Source organism: Aulostomus chinensis, chromosome 3 (genome assembly GCF_037954235.1).
Source record: "Aulostomus chinensis isolate RoL2024-O1b breed Wild chromosome 3, RoL_Achi_v1.0, whole genome shotgun sequence".
NCBI classification, from domain to species: Eukaryota; Metazoa; Chordata; class Actinopteri; order Syngnathiformes; family Aulostomidae; genus Aulostomus; species Aulostomus chinensis.
The window spans coordinates 17,424,918-17,450,947 of record NC_141322.1 but is presented as its reverse complement, the minus strand read 5'-3'; the positions used below and the strand labels follow the sequence as shown (position 1 = coordinate 17,450,947).

General features: G+C 43.1%; 2 protein-coding genes across 9 annotated transcripts in view; both read left to right on the top strand.

The window, feature by feature from the left end:
- Positions 1-283: 283 nt before the first annotated feature.
- On the top strand, positions 284-8,000 carry atf7b (activating transcription factor 7b). 4 transcript variants are annotated; one of them, XM_086200720.1, is made up of 12 exons: positions 284-374; positions 1,400-1,461; positions 1,623-1,719; positions 1,805-1,932; positions 2,068-2,193; positions 2,307-2,464; positions 3,598-3,694; positions 3,811-3,930; positions 4,019-4,189; positions 4,935-5,123; positions 5,241-5,346; positions 5,478-8,000. In XM_086200720.1, the coding sequence occupies exons 2-12, from the start codon at positions 1,414-1,416 to the stop codon at positions 5,705-5,707; spliced, it is 1,470 nt and encodes a 489-aa protein (XP_086056846.1). In that variant the 5' UTR covers positions 284-374; positions 1,400-1,413; the 3' UTR covers positions 5,708-8,000. The 4 variants fall into 4 exon arrangements, with proteins under 4 accessions (XP_086056846.1, XP_086056850.1, XP_086056847.1 ...); XM_086200724.1 differs by having other exon boundaries at positions 5,472-7,998; XM_086200721.1 differs by having other exon boundaries at positions 5,445-5,619.
- A 698-nt stretch (positions 8,001-8,698) lies between these two features.
- dip2bb (DIP2 acetate--CoA ligase B (putative)b) overlaps positions 8,699-26,030 on the top strand; it is a 44,011-nt gene continuing 26,679 nt past the window's right edge. For all 5 annotated transcript variants that reach the window (XM_086199158.1, XM_086199156.1, XM_086199154.1 and 2 more), the window contains exons 1-2: positions 8,699-9,010; positions 24,703-24,774. In XM_086199158.1, the coding sequence (XP_086055284.1) occupies positions 8,926-9,010; positions 24,703-24,774 (157 nt within the window). In that variant the 5' untranslated portion in view covers positions 8,699-8,925. The remainder of the gene's footprint in view (positions 9,011-24,702; positions 24,775-26,030) is intronic.

Genomic DNA, 26,030 nt, shown 5'->3' with positions numbered 1-26,030 from the left:
GTTTACCTCAGACACATAATTTTGAGAGATACTAAAAATAGAGGCAGTTACATTATATGGCTAGTTGATTATCTGCTGGAATTTGGTTCCAGTTACCGCTGTCGGTATGGCATTGTAATGTTATAAATGAAAAGCTAATTATCTTAGCTGAAAAAATGGATCAGCATCAACGGTAAACTTGACATTTGTCAATCCCTCATCACGGTACGCCGTCCTTACCTTTTCTACGTCAGACCACTTACGTAACACTGCCCTGTCGCAACTCTCGCGATATTTCGCCAGTGGAAATGTCAAGTGTCAACAACGGCCTGACGGCAGCACCGCAGAACTGTCCAGAGCAGGGAGGGGGAGTGAAGAGGCTGCAGAAACGTCGGGTGAGTTGCTCATATTTCGGATCCCCCAATGTGCATTGTGACATATTGAAGAACATACTCATATTTTTATCGCGAGGCTGTGATGTTTTCTCTAGTTTATGAGCTCAGCTTTCTTTAGCATTAGCGTGCTAACATTCAGCTGCTAACTTGGCGCATCTGTTATTGTGAACCCACAAGGTAAGCTAACGAAGCTTCCTTTAGCGCTTAGCATTAGCTTAGCTGGTTTGTGTTGGGACTGAGCCTTAAGTTACACTTAATATTTTCGCTTTGTGAGGTATATCAATTTCATTAATAGTTTAAAAGGTGTTATTTTTTTACTTCAGGGATGATGACATGGCTGTCACTATGTGGAAATAAAATAGTTTGTTGTGGCAAATGAGAAGGTTATGCTAGCATTAGGCCCTTGTCATAACTAACTAAAGATCTGGCATAAATGTACATATGTGAGCACCTAGCTAACTTGCCTACGAGCCATGATAGCCAGTGTTGACGCCTATGTTTTGATGACACCGTAGGGAATGTTGCACGTTATGTGGCTGTCCCGTTCTGTCCTATGGTGCATGTTTTAACGTTAGCGTAGTCGTCGCTCAATCTCAATTGAGTGCAGAGAAATTGCTCCATATTGGCGGACAATCTTCGGCGTGATTTCTTCCGAATCGGTTGTCTCTTGGGTTTGTCTATGCATGTTACAGACTGTTGAAGCATAATGTCAACACATGCAATCAGCGTTTGCAGTTGTCCGCATCTGCACGGCACTCAGGAGACTGATGCTGCATTCGCACATGAACACACAACATGTCATACTTAAATAGCAGCGCTGATGCTGAGCATTTTCTGTCCATCAGCTTCCTAGATGGTTAATGTCAGTGGTCAACATAGAGTAGCCATTAATCATTAAGTTGCACTCATTCAGTAATATGTGCTGTTTTGGTTACTTGATCATAGGTTGTTTGACTGCTTCAGTATGCATTCGTTTTACAAGTTCATAACCAGTTGCTCTGCTTTTATGTTGTTGTCTTTTACAGACCTTTAGTGTGAGATGGGGGATGATCGGCCTTTTGTGTGCACTGCCCCCGGATGTGGGCAGGTATAAATAATTACTAAATTGATATGCATATCTGCTTAGTTGATTTTACCATTAAGCCACTGTGTAAACATCAGAGAAGTATATAACAGTCAAGCAAAAAGGATTGTTTTGTCATTGGACACGACCATATGGTTTTCATTATCCGATCTTGTTTTCTGCAGAGATTTACCAATGAGGATCATCTGGCAGTCCATAAACACAAACATGAAATGACATTAAAATTTGGTCCTGCCAGAACAGACTCTGTTATAATTGCAGGTAATCTCACAGAGATTAGCATTAGGTTTTATTAATAACGCTGTCTTGAATTACACTTCCTTTATATTTGCTTCCCCCCCCCCAGACCAAACCCCCACACCAACGCGTTTCCTGAAGAACTGTGAGGAGGTTGGACTATTTAATGAGCTAGCCACTTCCTTCGAACAGGAGTTTTGCAAAGCACATGAAGATGAGCAGAGGACAAAAAACCTGGTGAGGATATGGATGATATTAGATTATCAAACTGCTGGTTTGCTTGGATTTCTAGATGAACAAAGATGTCAGTGTGTTATTTTGGATGTTCTGAAAAGCAGTGCTCGTCTTCCCCTCTCTTCTTTTGTCTCTAAGACTGCAATTTTACAAACACCATCTGAAGCAAAAGATGAGGATGAGGGTCCTTTACAAGTCGATTCTTCGCCGCCTGGAAGTCCTGATTCTTCATCCAGCATGTCAGACAACAGCAAAGACTCAAGGGTGAGGATGGTGAAAATTGGTAGAACGCTTTAACTCAGTTACAACATCTCTGTTCATATAAGACAAAATAAACTGTTTCATTTTTTTTTATTCATTGTTTAATGTATCAACAGGAGATTGTCACAAAGCCCGTGGCAAGCTCTGCCCCGACTCCCACCATTGTACGTCCGGGATCTCTTCCTCTTCACCTGAGTAATGACTCGCTCCACCCAACTCTTCCATCTCCAACATCTGTCATCACTCAAGCTCCACCCTCCAACAGACAGCTAGGGTAAACTTGACTGTCTTTCTGTCTTTATTTGTTGTTTTATTCAGGGTTCATGCAGTCATGAAAAACCTGCAAAAGTCCTGGCTGATTTCCAGGCCTGGAGGGAAAAAAAGTGAAAATACGTAAAATTGATACCATGAAAATTTGTTTTAAAAATACCCGAATATTAAGAGTATATGTGGTGCAGTTAAGCTGGACTGAGAAAAATAATGTAATATAATATTGACCTATCAAACCATCTTGCTTGTCATTCATTTTGGTTAAATGCTGGTAATTTCTAACATGAATTTATGTTTTATTTTTCATGAGTAAATAGACATAGTAAATATTAAAATTTTCTTGGAAGGTGTGGAAAAGTTTGTTATGAACGCTGTGAATCGGATAGTGTTTGTGTTTTGTTTTCAGTTGTTAAGCTTAAAGGTGGATTCAATGATGCAGGAAAAATCATCCACTGCTCCCCAAAGCCATGGACACACATTGCCATGGCAACAACTGTAATGGTAGAATGCACAGTGCATCAGTAACATCACATCAGTCCCAGTTACTAGCTCCAGTGTTTCAGTGACTCTGCAACTTGAAGGACCCTATATGAAGCTATTTGTCCTTGCAGACCTATAGAGCCAGCTGACCTACTGTTCTACACTGTTTCATTACAATTCTATCACCAAACAACCGCCTTTTTTTTTAAAAGACCCGATATTGTTCGCGCAACAAAAATATTAATAAAATGACTCGAGTTCAGCTTGTGGTTCCTATTTATGAAACACTTTGAATTAAGAAGGAGACACAACATTAAAATAGTAAAATCACTCAAAAAAACACTGATGGTGACTCAGATGAAGGTGAATACTTTCATCCATGCAAATGAAGAATTTAAACTCTCTCCAAACATCCAGAGCTCCTCGCTCATTAGCTGGTGAAAGCCCACTGGAAGAACTGTCGTCTGGCTCACTTTTGTTTGGTCCTTCAGACTACAGATGATACTTGGTGGAATTTTGTTCACCCACCTCAATGGATGGCTTGATCAAAACAGCTTTAGGTGTTAAAATACTTTGTCAACCTTGTGCTCATTGTCGGGGGGGGGGGGGGCAGAATAGAGGAGCTGATATTTACCGATGTCTTTATCTTGTCTGCAGCTCCCCAACAAGCTCTTATCCACTGGTGAGGCACCTCCCGAACGGGCAGACTGTCCCTCTCCTGCCCAGTCCTGTTCAGATGACCTCTGTCATCTCTGTAAGTTGGCATTCTGAAATCTTGGAAAAGTTAAAAATAATTAAAAAAAAAATTTTTAAGGTACTTTACCTAATTTGTGTCTTCCTTTCTCTTTGGTTGTTTGTTACAATGTGTAGCTTGCAAGACCAGTGAACTCCGTACCAAACATCCCTGGGATTCCAGGACCCCCAGTTGGTGGTGCAAGTAGTGGGTCATCCTCCCCATCAGGGTATAATTTGCACTCTGAGACCAAAATGGTGAGATGATCCATCGTGGTTGCATCATTTTATTTCATTTGCTAAATACATGCAGGATGGAATGAGTGTCGTCTCTGTGTCTCTGTAGCGGTTGAAGGCAGCTCTGAGTCATCAAGGCTCGGGAGCACAAGATGGCGGCGGCGGTGGTGGTGGGGCTGGTGGGGGGGGAGCAGGGTCTTTCCCTACTGTCCCCCAGAGGCAGGAACAGAGCCAGCAACCCTCTCAAAACTCAGACGCACCGTCACCGGCCCAACCACAGGTAGCACGCCTGCCTACATACCAGTCTTTGACCTGAACGTGTGCGATGACTGAAAACACTTGAAGGAGGATGACAGCCAACTACAAATCTCCTAAATATCACGAAACAAAATGATGGACAGAGGCTGTGCAGCAGAAGTGATCTGAGAGGTTTTTATGAATATTTGATGCCTTTTTAATCTTAAAAGGGTAATTTATGGCATTTTACAACACTCCACTCACTCTTAATTCAGATGGTCAAAATGAGTGTTGTTTGACTGTTTTGATGATTGTTACTAGACAGTACCTGTAATTGAATATTTGTGAATTTTCTATACCTATTTTAATTTATTGAGCATTTTTAAAAGTGGGTGCAAAATATTATTTTCGAGCTAATTCCCAAACTTAAGAATGCTGTGGCGCAAATAAAGATGTGAAAATCTTGCGTGGCCCACACACACCTTTACTCACATCTCTGATAAGTGACAGTTTGTAAAGAAATAAAGTCAGTCGTGGTTAGTTAGTGGATGATAAAATATTTATATGTCAAATTTTACAATAAACAACCTAATAGCCAATTATATGTTATGCCAATTAATGTAGCTGTTTTTAATTTATTCTTAAAAGTGTAGAACTACATTTGTGTGTCTTGGCTAACGAACTGAATTCAGTTTGGTTCCTTTAGGAAGCAGAGTTGATATTTTATCAGATATGTGCGGGATGTTGACACCCCACGTAGTGAGTAGCAAGTATTCCTGGTTCCCCAGGTGTCCCCTGCTCAGCCAACCGGAGGTCGGCGGCGGCGAGCATCTGAGATGGACCCTGATGAAAGGAGGCAACGTTTTCTAGAAAGGAACCGAGCGGCGGCCTCACGTTGCAGGCAGAAACGAAAATTGTGGGTTAATTCGTTGGAGAAGAAGGCCGAAGATCTGGCCAACATGAATGTCTCCCTGACGGTGAGTTGTCTGTGTCACTCCGCTGTGGATCCGCCAGGTCAACACGGGTTGTTTCCCCCCATCATGTGGCAGTGAGAGGAAATGATGTGTGTTGCGTATTATTTTTGTCCCTGTCAGAATGAAGTGACCCTGCTGAGGAATGAGGTGGCTCAGCTTAAGCAGCTGCTCCTGGCTCACAAAGACTGCCCTGTCACTGTTATGCAGAAGAAAGCTGCTTTCTTAGGTAACCTAAAGAATTCTGCACTGCATAAACTCATCTGTAGTATTCATCAATCATCTCCTCCATCTAATATGCTCTTTTTACTCGCTCACCTCTCTAAGGGTGAATGTTTCTGTCTGTCTCTTAAGCTGCAGGAGGAGAGGAAGCCTCCAGGGATACTCCCACTGAACCCATCGGTTCCCCAGCAGCAGTTATCCAACACGGGCCATCACCCACCGCGTCAGCCTCCAGCCCAGGGGCCACCATCAATGGGATGAGTGTCCGCGCCGCAGAGGCGGTTGCCATGTCAGTCTTAGCTGGCATGGGATCGGGCCAGCCGGGAGGGGTGGTCATGGTGACACAGTCACCTTCAGCCCCGAGATGATGTGCTGACGCAGGTAGCCAGTATAAACTCAAGGGGCATTTGGAGGCCGGACTGGTGCAAAGTGTTAAAGACAGGGGTCAGCCCTAAACCCCCCCCACCCCCATCCACCCACCCACCACCACCACTACCACCACCACCACCACCCAGACTAAAATGCCCTCTTCCACTCACAGCTAATGATAATCCCACAGACATGGCACAGTGCCTCCACCAACCCTCCCCTCGCAGGCTCCCTGCTCAAAGACGCTTCAGCACTCTGTGTATGTAAATATGGAAAACACATGGGACACTCACTTTGCAGGGTTTGAGGTCATGTCATGTTTTAAATGTTTTTATTTGGAAGAATAGTATGAATGGGGAAAAAAAATTCATGTCAATCATCACTTACTTGTCATGTCACATCGAAGCAGCATCAGTCCATGTCTGGCCCACGATGCAGTCAGGAGCTTTCCGGGCCGACTGTAGGAGAGCTCTCACATGTCAGACAAAGGCCTGTATGCCTGATACTGGTTCTCATGATTTGATGCGGTGACCTTACAGTGACAGATTGGATGGAAAGTATATCTTTTTTTGTTTAGTTTGGTCGTTTGATGTCCTCCCCCCCCCCTTTTTTTTGCGTTCTAAACAGGATGGTGGTGTTGTGTACCATTACACAGTTTACCCTCGTCTTCACCATCAGTTATTGATGTCATTACATTAGACATGTATGTATCAAACCCTGTTGACTGCATGGACTATTGAGAAGAATACCACTGTTTGATTGTGCTTGGTCATAGCATCACTGTTTATTGATCTGCATTTCATCAGGTTTGCTTTTTTTTTTTTTTTTTTTTTTTAAACATCAAATTATTGATGCAAAAATTGTCCTTGTTCTGTAAGGATCCCTTCCTCAGTCCTAACGCAACACACTTGAAACGGCTAGCTGCCCTTTAAATGATAATCAAACCCTAACAGATTTCAAATCATATACCCAGGCATTTCAGTTGAGGAAACAGTAGTGCAATATATTTTTATATTGAATATCAATGTTCTTGCATTTAGCTGACGCGTGTAGCCCAGCCTCTGAGAGCGGTTCGGTCTATTTCAGTTCAACTAAAGTTATGAGGCGACCAGAGAAAATGTGAAGATGTGTATTCTTGAATGAATGAGATTGGTGATTAGTGCACATCTGTAGAGAGTTACAGATGTCCTAGTCCTGTGTGCTTTCCAATATTTGAAAAGCCGTTTTGTATCATGAAGTTGACTTCATACTTGCAAGGTGCTTCTTAGGAAATTTGAAGTTTTGAATTGCAGATTATTTTATATCGCATTGTACTTCCAAGACTACCCTGTCATTTTCCCCGGTGTCACCGTGTCTCTTTTATGACATGTTTTTAGATGTTTATTTTTTTTCTGTCTGTGGGCATGTTTGGCTTTTTTTTTTCTCCATCATGTGATAGTACATCTCTTTATTTCGTTCAAGTCTTTGATGTGTTTTAACAGAGGTTGAACCACGTGAGAAAATGTCTCCGGAAGATATTTGTATGGACGGCGTTTCCCAAATACTCAGGCCTCAAGAGGAGAAAAAATATGTGTATAGTCTCAACTAAAGTTGTCTTGGGCAAATATTAAAATAAATTAATGAAAAAGTAAAAGTTGATCAGCATTTGTCAACCAAGCAGCAGTTTCTTCCTCTTTCCTGTTGCCATTACAGGCTACAGTTTCCAGCCGCAATCATGTTACTCTGCTTCATTTATTTCACTAAATAAAGTGAACATTCAAAACTCTTCCATGAAAAAAACCTACAGAGAATCTCACTCACACAGGGTTACAGATGTCATTGATGTGGCAAACTGCAACGTACTGCAATGTATTTGTAAGATGAGCTGCATAGAGTGGACCAGTAGGCTGCTTCACCCCATGTGTTCACTGTGTCGCGTAATGCAGGGCTTTATAAACGTGGTTAATTCACTTTAGAATTTATTGGGGGGGAAAAAATGATTACAGTTAACCAATTTCAAAAGTGAAACGATATGGTTGCTGGTTACGCACACTTGCCTTCATGTCCACTTGTATTTATCCACATGAATCCAGTCAGTATCACTGTATGAGGATCTGCAGAGCAAAGCAACAGAATCGAGCAATTGTATTTGTCCAGGCCAGTAATAAGTCACTAGGTCGAATGACATGGGGGGGGGGGGGGGGTAAATGAATATGGCATTAAAATGTTCATATAAAATAGATTAAGAAGGAAAATTGTGCATGTTTTTGATTTGTTCTATTTATCCCGTGTAGGAAAAAATCTGGTTTTCATTTGGAATCACATGACACAGAACCATAAAAAAAATCTCCATTTTCCATTGAAGTCATACAAAATAGATATTTTCCATATAAATAGAACTTGCACTAGCGTGTTGTATCCAAAAGAGCTGTGTCCTATTTGTCCTGTCAAAATAGAACCTGGTATTGATTTGCAATTGAAAGGTCGCATGCTGGGGGGGGGGCAGAATTATCCCTTCAAGTGTTTATATCCAATACAAATATCAGTAAAATACAATGAAAAGAGGTGTGTCATGTGAGAGAATAGAGTAGAAATATCTGGTATTTATTTGGAGTGACTGAGTCATGGGGGTTATTGAAATTAGTAATAGAAGTGAACTATAAATACAAATTTCATAAAGGATGCATAACATGAAAGCTATTGAAACGATGTATTTTTCTATTTATATGAATATATGTCTAGAAATTTTCTACACTAGACCCATTTAGTAAATGTTCTGTTTTCCACGAACATGGCACCTCAGCAGGAAGTGTTTTGTCCGCCTTCAAACAGTAATTTATAGATGGTCCCTAAGTGGATGAGAACCCCACCTGAGGGGGAGGTGTCAGGTGAGTGGGTTGGGTGGGGGTGGGGGGGTGTCAGGTGAGGGGTGTAAGCAGGTGAGTGGGGGTGGGCGTCAGCAGGTGAGTGGGTCTGAGGGAAAGCAGCTGTGGAGACCGACAGCAGAGGGAGCAGAGAGCCTACTTCATCCCTCCAGCCTGTCACAGCGCTCTCCATCAGCCTGGTCATGTGACCGCCGAGCTGTTCCCAGTTCCCACAGTCATGGCGGTGTCGGAGAGGCTCGAGGATGGAGTAAACACCACCACTACAACTTGATTTTTGGTCATCTTCATGCTGGACTGGACCTGCTGCCATACGAGATATCGTAAACATCCCGCAGGCTGCAGTGCTTCCGACCATGGCCGACCGCGGCGTTGATCTGTCCGCTCTGCCTAAAGAGGTCAGGGACCAGCTGGCGGAGTTGGATCTGGAGCTATCCGAAGGTAAGGTCTCATAGAGCGGCTTCATCAGGATGAAGTGCGGGGAGGATGGATGCCAGCGGAAGTTGAGTGTGTTTGTACGAAATCAGTTGTGTGAGTTCTACTGCAGAGGAACCGGACTACAATTAAACACGCTGGCTTGTTAAAGCTATTTCTCCAGCAAGTATCCTCGATACTTTTATCACACACACACACACACACACACACACACACACACACACACACACACACACACACACACACACACATTTATCATGAATCTGGCATGTTTTGTTTTTCCTCCCTATTGGACATTAACTGCTTGCAAAAATGTCACACACTCGTCATCTCCTCTACATGAGCATGTACACTCCAGTCAAGGAAAATGGGTCAAGTTTGTCATCCCCGGGTGTGTGTGCGCGCGTGTGTGTGCACAGACATCTCTGCAGTACTGTTCTCCTAGCCTGAACCCAGCAACTGCAGCTCATCCAGGAGGGTTATTTGTTTTATAAGGCAGACTGGGGGAAAGGGAATATGGTGCTGGCTGTTATGCAAGTCTCCTCCTCACACCGTGAATCACTGTGCAGCAGCTTGATTGGTGCTGTGCTGTTCTCAGGTGCCCGGGGGTGGATGAGTAATATTTCACATGGAGAGAGCTGAACAGGAGGGGATTTATGGGCCATTAGGGATGTGGTGCAGGACTGAGTGACTATGGTCCAGACGTCCCGCTAGCACCATCAGGGAGGCACTCATACCTGGAGCCCCCCCCCCCCCCCCCCGAAAGAAAACAGGTGACATGTCAGCATCATCAATGTGCCGGTGTAGCAGCATTGTATTCTCCCAAAGGCTGTAAATCTCACTGGACACGTTAATTAACCATGATTCTACTGATTTGATTGCCTCATATATGTCCTAATAGTCAAGGTGAAGTCTTTGAATTGCTTCTTTAATCTCGTGCCCCAAGCCCAACTGCTATATTGGCCTAAAGAATTCAGTTCAGAAAAAAAAATACACCCTGACTAATTTACCACAACCTTCTCTTGTTAAACCTTAATTTTTGGGCTAATATCAGCTGATTTACAATGATACAATTCACTAAGTTTATTTCATTGTACTGATGTCATTTTGGACAGTTACTACTACAATCTAGTAACTGGAGACTACAATCTATTTTTTTACATGAAGGATTCAATTGACAGGGCAGCACGGTGGTGCAGTGGTCAGCACAGTCGCCTCACAGCAAGAAGGTTCCAGGTTCGAGCCCCGGCTCCACCACAGGATCTTTCGGTGTGAGTCTTCATGTTCTCCCTGTTCCTGTGTGGGTTCTCTCTGGTACTCCAGCTTCCTCCCACAGTCCAAAGACATCAAGAGGGGACGAGGCTGATTGATACTCTAAATTGACCGTAGGTGTGACTGTGAGTGTGAATGGTTGTCTGTCTCTATGTGTTGGTCCTGAGATGGACTGGTGACCTGTCCAGGGTGAACCCTGCCTCTTGCTCGAAGGCTGCCCACCCCCCCCCCCCCCCAATTGGATAGGCAGTAGAAAATGGATGGATTCAGTTGACCATCACAGTGAGTTCCTGTGAGTGTGACAGAGCAGGACTGTGGCATGCCATGACCTGAACCACTGAGGAGTTGAGTGTATGTGCGTTCTGGTTAATAATAGACTCCAATTACCAGTGAGATAATGAGTGAAGATGATGGAGAGGGATGCTCACTGGAGAGGCAGGTGTGTGTGTGTGTGTGTGGGGGGGGGGGGGCAGGAAGTCACCGTGTCATCAAATGTACTGGATAAGAATACAGACCCATACAACACTTCTCACGTGGTATTCTAGAAACCACTCAGAGAACGTACACCTCAGCCGAGGGGAATTTTGGTGCACGCGGTCGAATTAATGAAATGGCGATGAACAGGTCCTCCAAATTTAATGGATTCTTCATTGGCCTGTTCTACTCTCCTCCTCAAAGTGTGTAGTAAATCGATCCCATAGTTTGTGCCACAAAACATGAACGCCAATGTAAAATAGACCCACAGTTAAATTAAGATTAAAAAATCCAGTGTACTTCGAGATGAATTATCAAATGTTTCCATGATGAATTAATCTGCTGATTAATTTTATGGTCAATTATTTAATAGTTAAATGGAGTGTTCAAGTACAGTAAAATACAAAGTACATACAGTAAGAGGTGATCATGACAATTTCAAAGAGACTAAATTAAAGTGATTAATTCATCCAATCAAGAGCTCAAATGCAGTTCTTCAGGGTACCAGACATGAAGCAGTAAACGATCGCCGCTTGAAAAGAAAGAAATTGTGAGTAATTGGCCTGTTTGATTACGTCAAATCAAATCTCGTCACGCATCCATCACATCTCTGGTTCGTGAAGTTGACTGGAATCAGAAGTGAGTTGGTGTCACATGACTCCAGGCTCCTCCCTCCTCTCGTACTACCAGGCTGTGTGACAGCTTGAATGCAGCTCATGCTGCTCTGCTCCAATGGTCTCGCTCAAGCAGCTGCAGCTCGTCCGTTGACTTAATCTGAAATCTCAGATGAACTCACTCCTGATGGTTTCACTCTTTTCAGGCTGGAGTGTGAGTGGTAATGTGACACCCCCCCAAACACTCGTACACACACACACGTACATATGATAGCGACCTGCCTTCTGGGGACAAACGGCCACAGAGAATACTCATCGTTTGTAACTGTATATCAGAGACACCCCCCCCCCCCCATCCTTCTTGTCAAAAGGCTTGGTGCTGCCCACATATCCTTCACATCTTGGTGTGCTATCAAGAGCATTTGCCGTCTGTTCTGTGGCGAGCAAACTACAGCGGGACGAGGTGAGCAGCAGCTGGCGGCCCGATGACTCTGAATTGTTCACATGGAGATCTTTTACATGGCAACAATCTTCCCGTTGTTGACCCCATCAATGGGACTCCCCTAACAACAAACGCAGGAAAATACACATCAGCAGTTTTGTCACAACAGTAGTTGTTTTGAAATGTGTGTGTGTGTGTGTGTGTGTCTCAGAGACCCAGAGAGACAGAGAAACTCCACCAACTTTAACCTCTGCGACTGTAAGGACACAAAGAAAGCCATTGAGGGGATCAAAGACTTGAGCCTCAGTGGAATCTAGAGCACTGAACCACAACTGTTCAAGCTGCTCAGCGTAACACGCTGCCACACTCGTGTGCTCTGTGCGTGCGATTGTGTGACAATTACACAGTTGCACTGGATAGAAATATATCTGAGTATCTAGAAGATGTCAAGTAGCAAAATTTGACATCAAATGCTCGAGCGTATTATTATTTAATCCGTTATCGATTGATTTGAATCGTGATTTTGTATTTTTCGTGTTCATCTAACCATGTCTGTATCAAGCACAGCAGGCCGTAAGTTTGGCGCGCCTCTTTCCTCCAAAAGTAGTCAGTGAAAAGGATTCAAAGTGTGGCGAAACGTTTTGAAAGTGTAAACACAAACTACAGATTGTAAGAGCTGTTTCATTGCAGCTTTGAGTTGTGTTGTTCCAGAATAATCAGGTTAGTGGTACCAACTCCCACACTCCTGCCCCTTCCTTACTAGACAGAATAATAAACTGGATTCTGTCTTTAGTGTTTTAGAGTTATTGAAATAACTGCTCCAGTATTTCCAACCTTTGTTCATAAAAAGAAAAATAACAAGCAATCCATTCTCACTCTTTGACTAATTATATTACGACTGCAATCAGTAGAATGTTAAAAAAAACACACAGATTGTAGTGTAAAAATAGAATAATTTTTTTTTTCACTGAACCATTTGGCTTCCCCCCCAGAAATCATCTTGCAACGCCTTCACAGGTGTCCTGACCTCAGTGTGAGTATCACTGCCGTATGTCTAAAGCTTGATTCAACAGCAGCTGGACGCCACTCATTCCAAAGAAAGTTGCTTATTGGCTCGTGAAGCCAGAAAACGTTCACATGTTGATTTATGCATTGTGCAGTTGGTACCCTGGAGGCTGGCTAACCTCCAGCTCAGCCCACGGTTAGATTCAATAATTTAAGTTAAGTTATTTAATCTTTTGGTTCCTCTGGACTTTGCAAATGTTATTGAATCAAGTGATTTCTCAATGGCGCTCTCAGGTCAGTGTGCATCATGTGAGAGCTATAGGCCATCGTTGTGATCACAAGGTCTGGCCAGTATGTCGGACCCACTTCCCCTCCTGCGTCCAGCTCTTATTACACATCCAGGTATGATGGTCCTACAACGACCTCCGTGACACGTCAAAGTGGGAAAGTTCCACTTCCGAAACTTGACTCTGAAGGGAACTTTGATGCAGCTGCAGCTCATCCATGGTGACCGGTCATAATTGTTGTCCTTATGAATCACGTGGGCCTAAAAACATGCTTGGATTATCCTTAATGCTCAGAGAACGCCATTATACAGGACATCTGTAGAACTATTGTTAGCATAAGCACGTTTTTCTATTGTGGGTTTTTAATCCATGAAGGGTTACTGTTTATAAAACTCTCCCAGAGTGTGGAATGTCATCCTAATGAAAATAGGATGGGCCTAGCAGGAAAACGCGGTCTGGGCTAGCAAGAGACATGCAGATGTGCCAGTGTCTGTATGCTACATAACTGTACAGGGTGAGTGAATGGGAATCAGCTTTCAGTCCAGTATACAGTTTGCATAATCCATCCAGGACTTGTTCTCGGGCCCAGTGCTGCTTTGGGCTAAATGCTAGCATCAGCTAACTTCCTTAATGAGTATGATGTGATTTTTGTCCCCGTTAAGTGTGTTAGCATGCTAATGTTTGATGCTGCGTGGAAGAGAGGCAGGTTTCATCTCGGCAGTATGTTCAGTACTGAGGGAGGGGGGATGACGAGAGATTACCGTCGTGCCTGCGTCTCTCAATCTAGGTCACAGAGCATCAGGGGGCAACAAACCCAGCTCTCTTTGCCCGTGAGTCACTCTGGGCCAGCAATGCTGCTGGGAATCTCTCTCTCCCACCCACCATGTCACCATCAGGCCTTGTCTATATGTCCTCTGCCCGGGTCCCTATACTGTCGGTTTATTTTAGTTTTCCTCCCATGTCAGCAGGAACACTGCTGCATTGTACACTTGTCTCATTGTCAGTTTCAGTTCTTGAAATAGCGAGTGACTGAGGGTTGTTGCTTTCTTTTTGTTTTGTTTTGGGGTTTTTTACACAAAAGTTAGTCACACAGGAGTAAACACAGTATTTCTGGACTATTTGCTGCTGCGGAACGATACATATGAGACACAATAGGGAGTTTACATTCCATGAGAATGCAAGTCTGAATCAAGATGAAATAAAATGTAGAATTTGATTGTAGACATGCCCCCCCCCCCCCATGGGGTTATATATATTTGTTTTGATTTTAATCATTTCAAGACAACAATGTGTACCTAAATTAAACAAGCTAATCAGGCTTTTGAGACACAGCTGATCCCTGTTATTCCAATTAGTTTCTTACCGGTCTTTTTATGAGATTTCTTGACAGTCCAAAATGGCATATCTGTAGTCATAGTTAGGAAAATCCAGACTGTGTGTGTGTGTGTGTGTGTGTGTGTGTGTGTGTCTGCGCACACACGTGCGCTCATACACGTGTACATTTATCTTTGCATGCGTATACACGACATGCACAGGAAGGATTTCTATATAAAAGCTTATTAACTGCTGCAGAGGAGCCGTTCCTCTCATCTCCGGCCAGCACTCGAGGCCACCGACTTGGTTTTCCACTATGTGAAGAGGGACTCTTCTGCCCCATGTGCAGGACAGCAACACAACAACCCGGTTTATGTTGTAGGAAATGAATCATAAGTATTATATAACACCTTGTGTGTGTAATTTCACCATGCATACAGACGCACATAAACACAGCAAAAACACACACTGAGAAGAATTCTACGAAGCCCTGTGTACAAAAAAAAGGGCTGAATAATTCAGCTGAGTGAGCGCACACCTACATACTAACACACACACAGACTGTCAGCTGGGCTGTTGAGCTATCTCTCTGCAGGATCTCTGCTTTAGTAAACCCACTGTTATACCTCACTGCAATTAGCTGCACTTTGCTAATGACAAAACAGACAGAAGAAAATAGAATGCTTTTATTTTGAAGGAGCTGTAACTGTTTCTTGGCTTTTTGTCTTTATGGGGGGAATTTTCTGATCCACTTCTTGTGAGTGGACTGATCCCAATACATTTCATGTTTGTTGCATCACTCTGGTTTTATAGCTCAGTTTCCCTCGTGAAGGACCACATGGGCCCGAGTTGCTATGGATACAGCTCATACGGTGCCTCCCATTTTCCTCTAACCCCACCCCAACCCCCCTACATTTCTACTTTATTTTCCATAGAGCCTTTCCAAATCACAAAGTCCATATGTTGAAGTCACACAATCCGCTGTTTTGCTAACATGTTTAAGCCATTACGAACCAAACGAGGTTTCAGCGTCCCGTCATCACTTGTCAACCAGGCCTGTGTCCTCAAGACTGGAGAAATATCGCTGCTCTTCACTTCCAGTTTAGGGGATACAACCCACATATGCTCAGCCATCTATCCCATCACCCAGAATGTGCTGGCCTTTGCATACAAGACATTTTCATCTCCATGTGAACAAACAAAATCTGTATCTGGACACATAATCTGAGAAATAAACAATTCATTCTACTATTTTTATTTCATTATCGTCATTGGCATCAGATCTCCAAGTATCAATGCAATGTTCAATGTTTAATTTTGACATCGCATCCTCATTGCAAGTCTGAATTCCTGTGAAATCTGTGCTGAGCAGGAGAAAGGCGGAGCCATGCCAGCGGCTCAGATGTGGCTGCATGGATAATGAAGATGAACGTGATGAAAAAACTTTTCTTCCCAACAGCCAAATATTGGTCTACAGGTTCGCCAATCCAGAATATGACCCCAGTGATTTGTATAAGCTGAAATGTTTTTGACATGGACCGGCATTCATCGATCATGTCCAGAAATACAATACAAATAACGACATTGTGCCAATGGCCTATAGACAGTTGTCAGGATCCAGGATCTACCATGTGATCCAGGTCCCCTCAAAAGTTCTTCCTTGTAATATCACCTATTTTTCCACCAAATATTTTCAAAAATCTGTCCATTGGTTTTTGAGTTATTCTGCTAACAAACAAACAAAAAACACATGCCAGTGATCACAATACCTCCTTGGCAGAGATGAGAGGAGAGCAGTCTGCAGAGTGGAGGGAGATATCGGTTTCACCATATCAGCCACGAGCAAAATTCAGTGCCAATATCCATCAGTCAACCGGTAGTAAAATAGACACATGGACCTGCATTAGTCAATAGTACCATTAAATATCCACGTACGTGGGTTTTCAGCTGAAAGAAAATGGTTTAGTCACTCCATGATAACTCCACATAACTGCTTCTCAACCAAAAACGTCACCACAGCACACGAGGGAGCAGAAACCTGATCCTGATCCGTCTCACTGCCTCCAACATTGAGTGAATCATAGTAACATTCACAGCTTTGAAGACGTGTAACCAGCCGCTAGCATCAGTCCACCCTTGAGCGTACAGGTTCTCATCTGGGGAGTGAAATGCAACACAACTGCAGTTTTTATTTCTGTAACACCTTTGTTCTTTCATCTACGGGTTCCTGACATTGGTAGATGATGTGGACATTTGCATTGTTAGTGTCGGGGATTTGCTTGAACCTGACTCATCTTCATATGCTGATGGAAGACAGTGATACAAATGAGGTGTTCAAGTGCTGTTCAGGTGGAAAAATGAACTGGATGTGAGGATTATTTTTTTGGTTTTATTAACAAACCAAACAACACAAAATGGCCTCTTTTTGCATAGTAAACCACGACTGGTCTCCTGTAAGAGCGGCAACGCTTGCTCTTAGACAAAACAAATACCTCTGTTTATTTGAAGTTCAATAATTAACCTGAAACCACAGACACGCAGCAGAACTCAGTGACAACTATTCCCATTCTTCCTACTTGAATGATGCCATTTTGACAGCAGTATCATGGACTTCAACTTGGATTCATCGCGTTTCTGACGGACGTTTGCTAGATTAGAATTCAATTGTTGGATTTTATATTTCAAAAAAAAAAATTTGTTTCACACTGTCTCTTATTTTTCATTTTTTGTATTATTATATACATTTTATTTTCTCTAATTATTTCTTTATTTGTTTTCTGTTTATTTACCCTGCGTTCTGTGTGGCTTGGAGGAGCGTTTTTTTTGTTTTTGTTTTTGTTTTTTTGCTTAGGCCAGATCAGGGACGGTTGCTGTTTAATCTTGTAAAACATGCTGAGACACTTTGTGGAAGAGGGCTGTTCGGATTCGCTTGACGTGACTGGACTTGACTGGCTGCAGCACTTTGTTCACTCCATCAACTGTCAGTGACAAACAATATGGGGACCTCAGATTTACAGGCAGCATTTGACACCCCCTTTAAAAAAAAAAAGAAGAAAAAAGAAACCGACTAATACTTTTTTGGAGTCTCTTGGAGCCCTGAAGGAAAGCCACAAAGAAAATCTGTAAACTCCATGTGTGTGATTGTGTGCCTGTCTGATTGCATGTGTGTAACGTCTCATCCTTCCCCGTCTGAGCTGAGTCAAATGAGTGTGCCGACTGAAACACGATTCGTTCTGTTACCTGAGTTGGCCGCACCCTGCACGCTGTTCCAGTGAGAGACAATCACCTGAGACCTACTGTGTGTGTGTGTGTGTGTGGTTTGTGATAGGGCTTTAGGCTTTTTTAAGTCTTCTTATGTTTCACTAAAACCAGTTTTATTGTCCAACTCAGTGAACATACACATATAGCGCCTCCTCAATAGCTGTGATGGTCAATGAAAACACACGTGTGACAGACGTGCTTCCTTTTCGATTAATCTTCTTCCTTTAACCTCTCCAACCCCACAACCTTCCAGATGGACCGGTCGTCACATAAGGAATGTTCTTGGGGAAATGTGGTAGGTTTGGCAGAATGTTGAAGCCATTATAGATGGAGGGGTTCAAGCCAGTGGGAGCAGAGCTGAGCTGCGGTGGTCACTTACAAAAAAAACCACGATTTAACCAAATAGTGCATTTCTTAGTGTACCAGTGACCAGATAAGGGGGCCCAGGACGACCACGGCAGCCTGCCGAAAACACAACACTGTTCTCTATTGCAGGGCTGTACAAAGTGAGGCCCAGGGGCCAAATTTAGGCCATTATGAAGTTCCGTTTTGAATAACAGATTAAAAATAACATTTCAGCAATACAGTATGTGTTTGCTTTTCAACCACCATTCGCTTAGTCTTGACCCACAGAGGGGAAATGTTTGGCCATGGTGTCTATTTAGTCAGGGACAGGAAAGGTAAGAAAGTGGCTGTTAGTGAGTTATTGTGTTCAGCCTGTGTGTGTGTGTGTGTGTGTGTGTGTATCTGTCCTCTGATTAAACTTTAAAAAGAGCATAAATGTGACTATTGCTCAGCTGTTGTTTCAGAACCCTGACAGTGTGATTTGTTGCGTGTAATGAGCAGTGAGTTCTCTCTGTCTCTCATCAGCGCATCTGTTTGGCTGTTTTATTTATGTATTTATCTATTTGCGCTCCGAGAGACCCCGCAGATCAGATCAGATCAGATGAGTCTGCCTGAATGCTGATTCTTCATCCTACCAATACCAAATATCTATAAAACATACAGTCAGACGGTGTGGAATTCTTTTTGTTTTTTACTTTAAAGGGGAAATTTAAGGGGTGAACATGAATATTAAGGGGTTAGGAAAATTTAAGATTATACTCAGTAGTTGAGCTGATATGATTTCGGGGTTTTCACAAAAGACGGTTAAGTCCAAAAGAATTCTTAATGCTAACCATGTTATTGCAGTATGTATAGAAATAGTGAACATGGAAATACAAAATATGTCAGCGACATCTTTGTTGGAATGTTTGTACTGTGGGCTTTACTTCATTTTTAGTAAATTATTTACAATGAAACCATTTTTGTCGATACCAGAATGTTGTGACACTGTTATAGCACTGCTGTTCCTTGCAGCTGAGATGTTTGCACGCTGTTATGCAGGCACACACACGCAAAGACACACCCGCGTCACACTGCATATGTAGCTGTTGAGCCGCGGTGATTAGACGGTAGACGGGACGAGACATCTCGGTCTTGTGGGACTAAAGTGCTGTTTCATTGGCTGAGTTGAGCTTGTCTGCTTTTTTCCTGTTCCTATGTTCAAGGGTCTCACAGTACTACAATTGCTGATTATTTTCATCGTTCAATTATCTTCTTTCCCTAGTAAGCGGTAACGTGTTTAAGCGTCAGGAAAATCTGACAAATGCACAGCAAGATTTCTTGAAACAAAAAGTGACAAATTCAAATTGCTTCTTTTGTCCATCGAAAGTTCAAAACTCAAAGACTTTTCCTTTTCTGTCATAAATGACAAAAACACAGCAAATCCTGATATTGAAGAATGTGGAAGCTGAAAATATTTGAATCTTTCTGCTAGAAAAATATGAACCAGTCCATCTCAGGGCCAACACATAGAGACAGACAACCATTCACACTCACAGTCACACCTACAGTCAATTTAGAGTATCAATCAGCCTCGTCCTCTCTTGATGTCTTTGGACTGTGGGAGGAAGCTGGAGTACCAGAGAGAACCCACACAGGAACAGGGAGAACATGGAGACTCACACAGAAAGATCCTGTGATGGAGCCGGGACCCGAACCCAGAACCTTCTTGCTGTGAGGCGACAGTGCTGACCACTGCACCACCGAGCTGCCCAAAATGTGAAACAATCTATTAATTTTTAAAATGGCCTCTGATTGAAATAGAATGAATCTACTAACCAATTGCTGATTGACCTTTCACATTGACAGTATCACTAGACAGTGAATTTCCACATGCAAGTACATTTTGTGATTGTAGATATACTTTTTTATTTCTTCCTAGCAAAATTAGTTCACCAGATCTGGAGGAAAAAAATCCAAGTGACAGGATCCAAGGTCTGGAGAACGTGACATCATCTTCCTCTTTAGGAAACCCGGCAGATGTTTTGTGGGATATCTGACACAGAATTGAATGTCATCTCCGTTTGATGATATATTGTGACAAATGGTTCCAAGTTCGGTGTGTGTGTGTGTGTGTGCGTGTGTGTGTGTGGGGGGGGGGGGGGGGCGTACGGCCTACGGCCTACTGCTAAGAAGAGGTCACCGTTAGTAGGATGTTTGTTTGATAGATAAAAATGCACCGGCTCTTTGGGACTCAGCAACATTTGTTTGGCAAAGAAACAACAATCCCTCATGCACATAATGCACTTGAGCTCATATCAACAAATGGGGGGGGGGGGGACCAGGGACCATATGTCATCCTGTTCTGGCCCCACTTCCTTAGACTACATTCTCAGTTACATCAGAGCTGCTAGCATCTTCACGTCTGTGATTTTAAAAGCTGGAAATCCCTTTTTTTCCTGCGTAACCTGTTCAGATGGTTTTAGCTGAGCAGTCTGTTGATGTGTCTGAACTGTTTTCCTGAGAAAGCAAATGAGTGTGATGTGATGAGTGAGAGGAAAAGGCAGGGAAAGAGAATGGAGGTCAGCAGCTAATTACTATTCAGACAGAGTGCCTGTGGGGTAGAAGGAGAGAACCGTCTCACTCGCTGCAATTCAGATAATCTCGGCCAAGCGAGTTTGAGTGTGTGGAGGGTTGAGAAGAGGCCCTGCTTTGATGTTCCTCCTGCTGGATGATGGGGAGAAAAGGAAACACACACTTTCAGGCTTCCTCACTAATGCCATCATCAAAAATCAAGAGGAATGATGAGAGCTTCGGGGAGCACGTGAAAAGAGTAAACTGTGTTTGTGACCACCTCTGTCGGAGCGGACATGACTGGGTCAGAGTGAGAATGTAGGTTAACAAGTGAGGGCCTCATCACCTCAGCTGAGCTGCGCTTGGACTGTTAAGTAGATCTTTTAACTGGTTAGGTGAGTAAGATTTCTGACTGAGAGGAATACATTGGAGGGATGGACAGATTACAGGTTTTTTTTGGGGGGGGGGGTGAATTTGCTTTAAAAAAGAAAATGTCAAAATTCAGGGTAACACAATCCCACCTAACCTGGAAGTTAGCGTCACCATGGAGACAAAAAGTCAGTGGGATATTTGAATGGCGTGTTTGTTCAGATTATCTTCACAAATCAACACAAATTGAAGGATTTTTTTTTTTATTTTGATCATTTTAGGGGGATTGAACTACATTGTGGACGTATAACATCACCACAGCCACCTTAATGTAGCTCGTTTTCTGTGTGATGGCATTGACCACCCACAGCAACCTCAGCAGTCTCGTTAAGCTACTTGTTAGCAACATAAAGACACATTCAAGACCTGTAAAAAGCTTTGAAATTCACAAGTGTGGTATTTACTGAGAAAAGAATCGGAGTACCTTCAACTAGTGTGACCCAGGAGCCTCGTATCAGGGATTAACCGAAAACCTCTTGAGGTGAGGGGACCAGAATTTCAACAATGCAAACTTATTTCTAGGTTCTAGGGCTCATTCCTGGGTCTCACTATTGTTCTTGAGTCTATTACTTGTAATATCCAACCAATCAGATGGTGGGACGTCGAGCAGCTCCAGACGGAGAGAAGCGGCTGCAGCAGAGCCAAAGGGTTGTTATTTTTATATAAATTGCTGCATTTTTATAAGCAATCAGATTTAAAGAACAGAACAAAACAACCTTCTCTAATCAGAAAAATGCTGGATATCAGGTCTGATAGTTGGCCAGTCCCTTTAGATTAAAGTTTCAGGTTAAAAAAAACACAAGGAACAGAAACGGAATGATCTGTTGTCATTTTCAGCACCTTTCACATTCATACAAACTAAAGCTCATGTGCTCAAACAAGCCGACAGATATTATGATACTAATTTTCACGTCTCTGCTGATCTGCAGCTGCGATCAGCTGAGTAGTTCACAGATGGAGGTTTAACTCCTCAGCTCCCGCCGCTGCAGCCCGACGGACACGATGTTGGAAGCACACAAAAAAACAGATGAATTTCAAATCATCCAGATGGAAGAGTGATTACTTTGAGATTCGTTTAATGCTTCGCCAGCCCCTCCCCCTTCTCCGACTCCATCTCCCTCTTTCTTTCTGCAGTGAAACTGCCTGTTCACATGAGCTAAAAATAAATCATGTGACTGAGCAAGGCCAACTGTACCGTTCATGCATTACTTATGGAAGTGTTTGCTTTTCTTCCATTTTTTTGCCTCAGAAGGAAGAGCCGCAGCCCCCAAGCAGATATTGTGTTGCTGTGTCAGGCAACATCCTCCCGACAAGAGCTCTCTCCTTTTTGTCCGCCAGTGTGTCAACAGTGTAGGGATTTAATTGTGTTCATTCGCAATTTGGTTTGTCAACAGTGATTCAGAAATGTGAGAATGACTGTTGTTATTTTTTGGAATATTGTGAACTCAATCTGTCAACGTTTGAAGGAATGATAGAGATGCGAGCCCCACTGTTTTCGTTTTTCAAAACCAACCAACTTAATAAAAGCCATCATTGCACAGTAAATACAAAAAAAAAAATACATTCTTGATGTCTGCAGCTTTTATAGAGGCCCTTTCTGTGCATGTCTTCAGCACATCTGCTCACCAACTCAAACAGTTCTGGTTTGATCTCGTTCCAGTCTGTGCTGGGTTCTCGGCCAAAAACATTATCACTAATGATTGATTCTACATGGCGTCCAGATCAGGTCTCCTAGCCGGCAGTGCCATTGTGCTTGTGTATTCTCAGCTTCAAAGATATGCATGTTGCAGTGCCACGAGTGGCATCAACTCCTAATAATTGCTGGCTGATTGGGAGACGAGGAGGAGGACAGTGAGAGAAACGCACGTGTAGCTGTAGAAGAGGCCCTGCTGCAGGAAACCACGATGCTTTAGCTCAGCCTCTGTCTGTCTCTGATGTCACCGCAATGGCGGGACAGAACCTCGCTTGGCCCAGCACTGAATCGATATCATATCATGGTAATATTGGGTTCTGTGGTGGATTTGTCCCATGAGGAATCCCCAGCAGCCACTATAACCTCAGAGCAAGTGTTTTCAGAATACATCCCTTTGTTCTCTTATATTTGTCTGTCAGCTATCTGAATTGCTGGTATTTTCTTCGACTGATTAGATCAATAACCAATACGTACCGATGTTATAATAATAAAAAAAAGAAAACACAAGTTTAACTCCTAACAATCAATCCTCAATTTAAGTTCCACCATCCTAGCAAATGTCATCAAAATCCATCAACAACTTTTTGAGTTATCCTGCTAACAGCAGAACAAAGAGCAGTGATCATGTGACCCCTTAAGACCCAAGTTGAAGTACGTTGACTAATCTTCAATTATAAGGCTTTATTCTTACAGAACTAACGTTATGGTTGTTTTTGACTAAATCATCTCTGTATTTAGCAGCAAGGTAATTCTCCTGTCACGTCTGTTGTCCTTTGTTGTGTTGCTTGGAAGAGACGACAACACCTCCAACCTCTCATCTCCGTGCGTCTCAGCAGCCTAATTTTAAATCAGGGATTTAAGCTCAGAGCTTCAGGAGAGTTCTTCCTGTACACACTTGGATCACTTGTCAGGCTGGTTAATACACAAAGCAGAAACAACCTGGATTATTACTCGTACAAAGGCTGGTTCTTTTCACATCAGGCAGCTTTCTGATGGTTTACTTTCTAAGTCAGACTTTCCATTCTTCCTACTCATCCAAATGCAAATGAGACAGTTCATGATGAAGAGGAGGTTTGTGAGGGACGAGGGCAGCCACTGGTCACCATGCTGACTGAATCATCACTATTCAACGCCGTCACTGGAAAGAGAGTGCAGGCTCTCCAGATGGATTTTTATTACGTGTCTAAAAATCTGACAGCGTTGCCCACAGAGGAGTTTGGCAGGATCTCTGCATGGCTTCAGGGCCGGCACAGAGCTCAGTCAGCCTGTGTTGGGTCTGGTGGGTTGGAGGGCGATGCAGATGGGCTGTCGGGGGGGGGGGGGGGTCACTCTGCTGGTTTGGGATTCCTCTTTTGATGACCTCTGTCATCTCTGCCTCTCCTTTTCATCCTGTCTGCTTCCTCTGTGCCCTCGTGAGTCCCGTTTCATCTCCATGTGTCGCCCACCTCTCTTGTCCCCAGCTTTCACGCCTCTCTGGGTATCTCTGAATCATCCCCTCCTGCCCACGCTTCCGTATGTTTCCAAATTTAGGACTGTTTTGTTTCTCCCTGTATCGCACTTGACTGTGGAACTGAACCACATCTTTGACGCCCTCGGCCATCTCTTGAGATTATTGCAGCGCCACTGTGTGCATCCATCTGTGTTTTCATCCCTTTTCACCATTTTTTCTGCCTTTCTTCATCATCTGTCTCCCATTCTCTTCTTCTCATGTTTGAACAGCTGGTGACGGTCCTAGTCAGACCCAGAGAAAGTGGAGAAACACGGAATTGTCTCATTGTAGCCAGTCGTTGCATAATTCTTGACCCTTCTCTTTTTTCAGTGCTTCTTTTTTGTTTGGCCCACAGATTTGATCATAAATGTCACAATTTGAATATCTGTTATGTAATGCAGGAAGACTGCCTCCAAAACATTCGTGCTTTTGTCTATGTGATTTCATTTTAATGCATCTATAATGAAAAAAATATGACTTCATATTTTTGTAAGTAAACTGCCTTTGTGTCCTTCCGCAGGTGACATTACACAGAAGGGCTATGAGAAGAAAAGAACCAAACTTCTGGCTCCCTACATCATCCAAACGCCAGGTATCAACACATTATGATTGTATGGTACTACACATTGGGGGGGGGGGGGGGGGAGCGAGTTAGAGAGAGAGAGAGAGAGAGAGAGAGAGAGAGAGCTTTATAATCAGGATCAGGTTCATGTGATGATTCCACTTTCTTTTAGTTTGTGTGTGTGTGTGTGTGTGTGTGTGTGTGTGTGTGTGTGTGTGTGTGTGTGTGTGTGTGTGTGAGAAAACACAAAACAAAAACATTACTCTAAATAACCTGTAAATGGCTGTTTTTGTATGAGGACCTGGTATTGATTACTGCTGCCCCCTAGTGGTGACAAGTTTCAGCAACTCACCCATCATGCAACATCTAGATTAATCCATCAGGATTTTGAGGCTCTACATCATGTGTGTCACCTGATTTGTACTTTTTATTTCAGGTAACTGTTGATTATTTTTTAATTATCTATGAATCTGTCGATTATTTGCTCAATCAATTGATGAATTGTTGGTTGATAAAACAATAAAACTCTGACTGAATAATCTGAAGAATTCAAGATGTCGATTTCAGTCGCCTTATTTCAAGGCAAAGCAGTAAAAATAATTAACATAGCAAATTGTCAAACTAACAGGCCAGTCAAAGTGCTATGCAGAGTAAAAACAAAGGACCTTTTCTATAAATTATATTATATATAAAGTGTAAAGTAACTCCTAACAGGTTTTATATTTGAGATTCCTCAAAATAGCCACCCTTTGCTTTGATTTCTGCTTTGCTTGCTCTTGGCGTTCTCTCCATGAGCTTCATGAGGTCGTCACCTGAAATTATTTTCCAGCAGTCTTGAAGGAGTTCCCAGAGATGCTGAACACTTGCTGGCCCTTTTGCCTTCACTCTGCGGTCCATTTCACCCCAAACCATCTGGATTGGGTTTAGGTCAGGTGACTATGGAGGCCAGGTCATCTGGCGCAGCCCTCCATCACACTCCTTCTTGGTCAAGTAGCCCTCACACAGCCTGGAGGTGTGTTTGGGGTCGTTGTTCTGTTGAAAAGTAAATGATGGTCCACTAAACACTGGATGGATGGCGTGTCGCTGCAGGACGCTGTGGTAGCCATGCTGGTTCCGTGTGCCTTCAATTTAGAATAAATCCCCAACAGTGTCACCAGCAAAGCCCCCCCCCCCCCCCTCCATGCTTCACGGTGGGAACCGTGCATGTAGAGACCGTCCGTTCACCTTTTCTGTGTACCTCAAAGACACAGCAGGTGGAACCAAGATCTCAAATTTGGACTCATCTG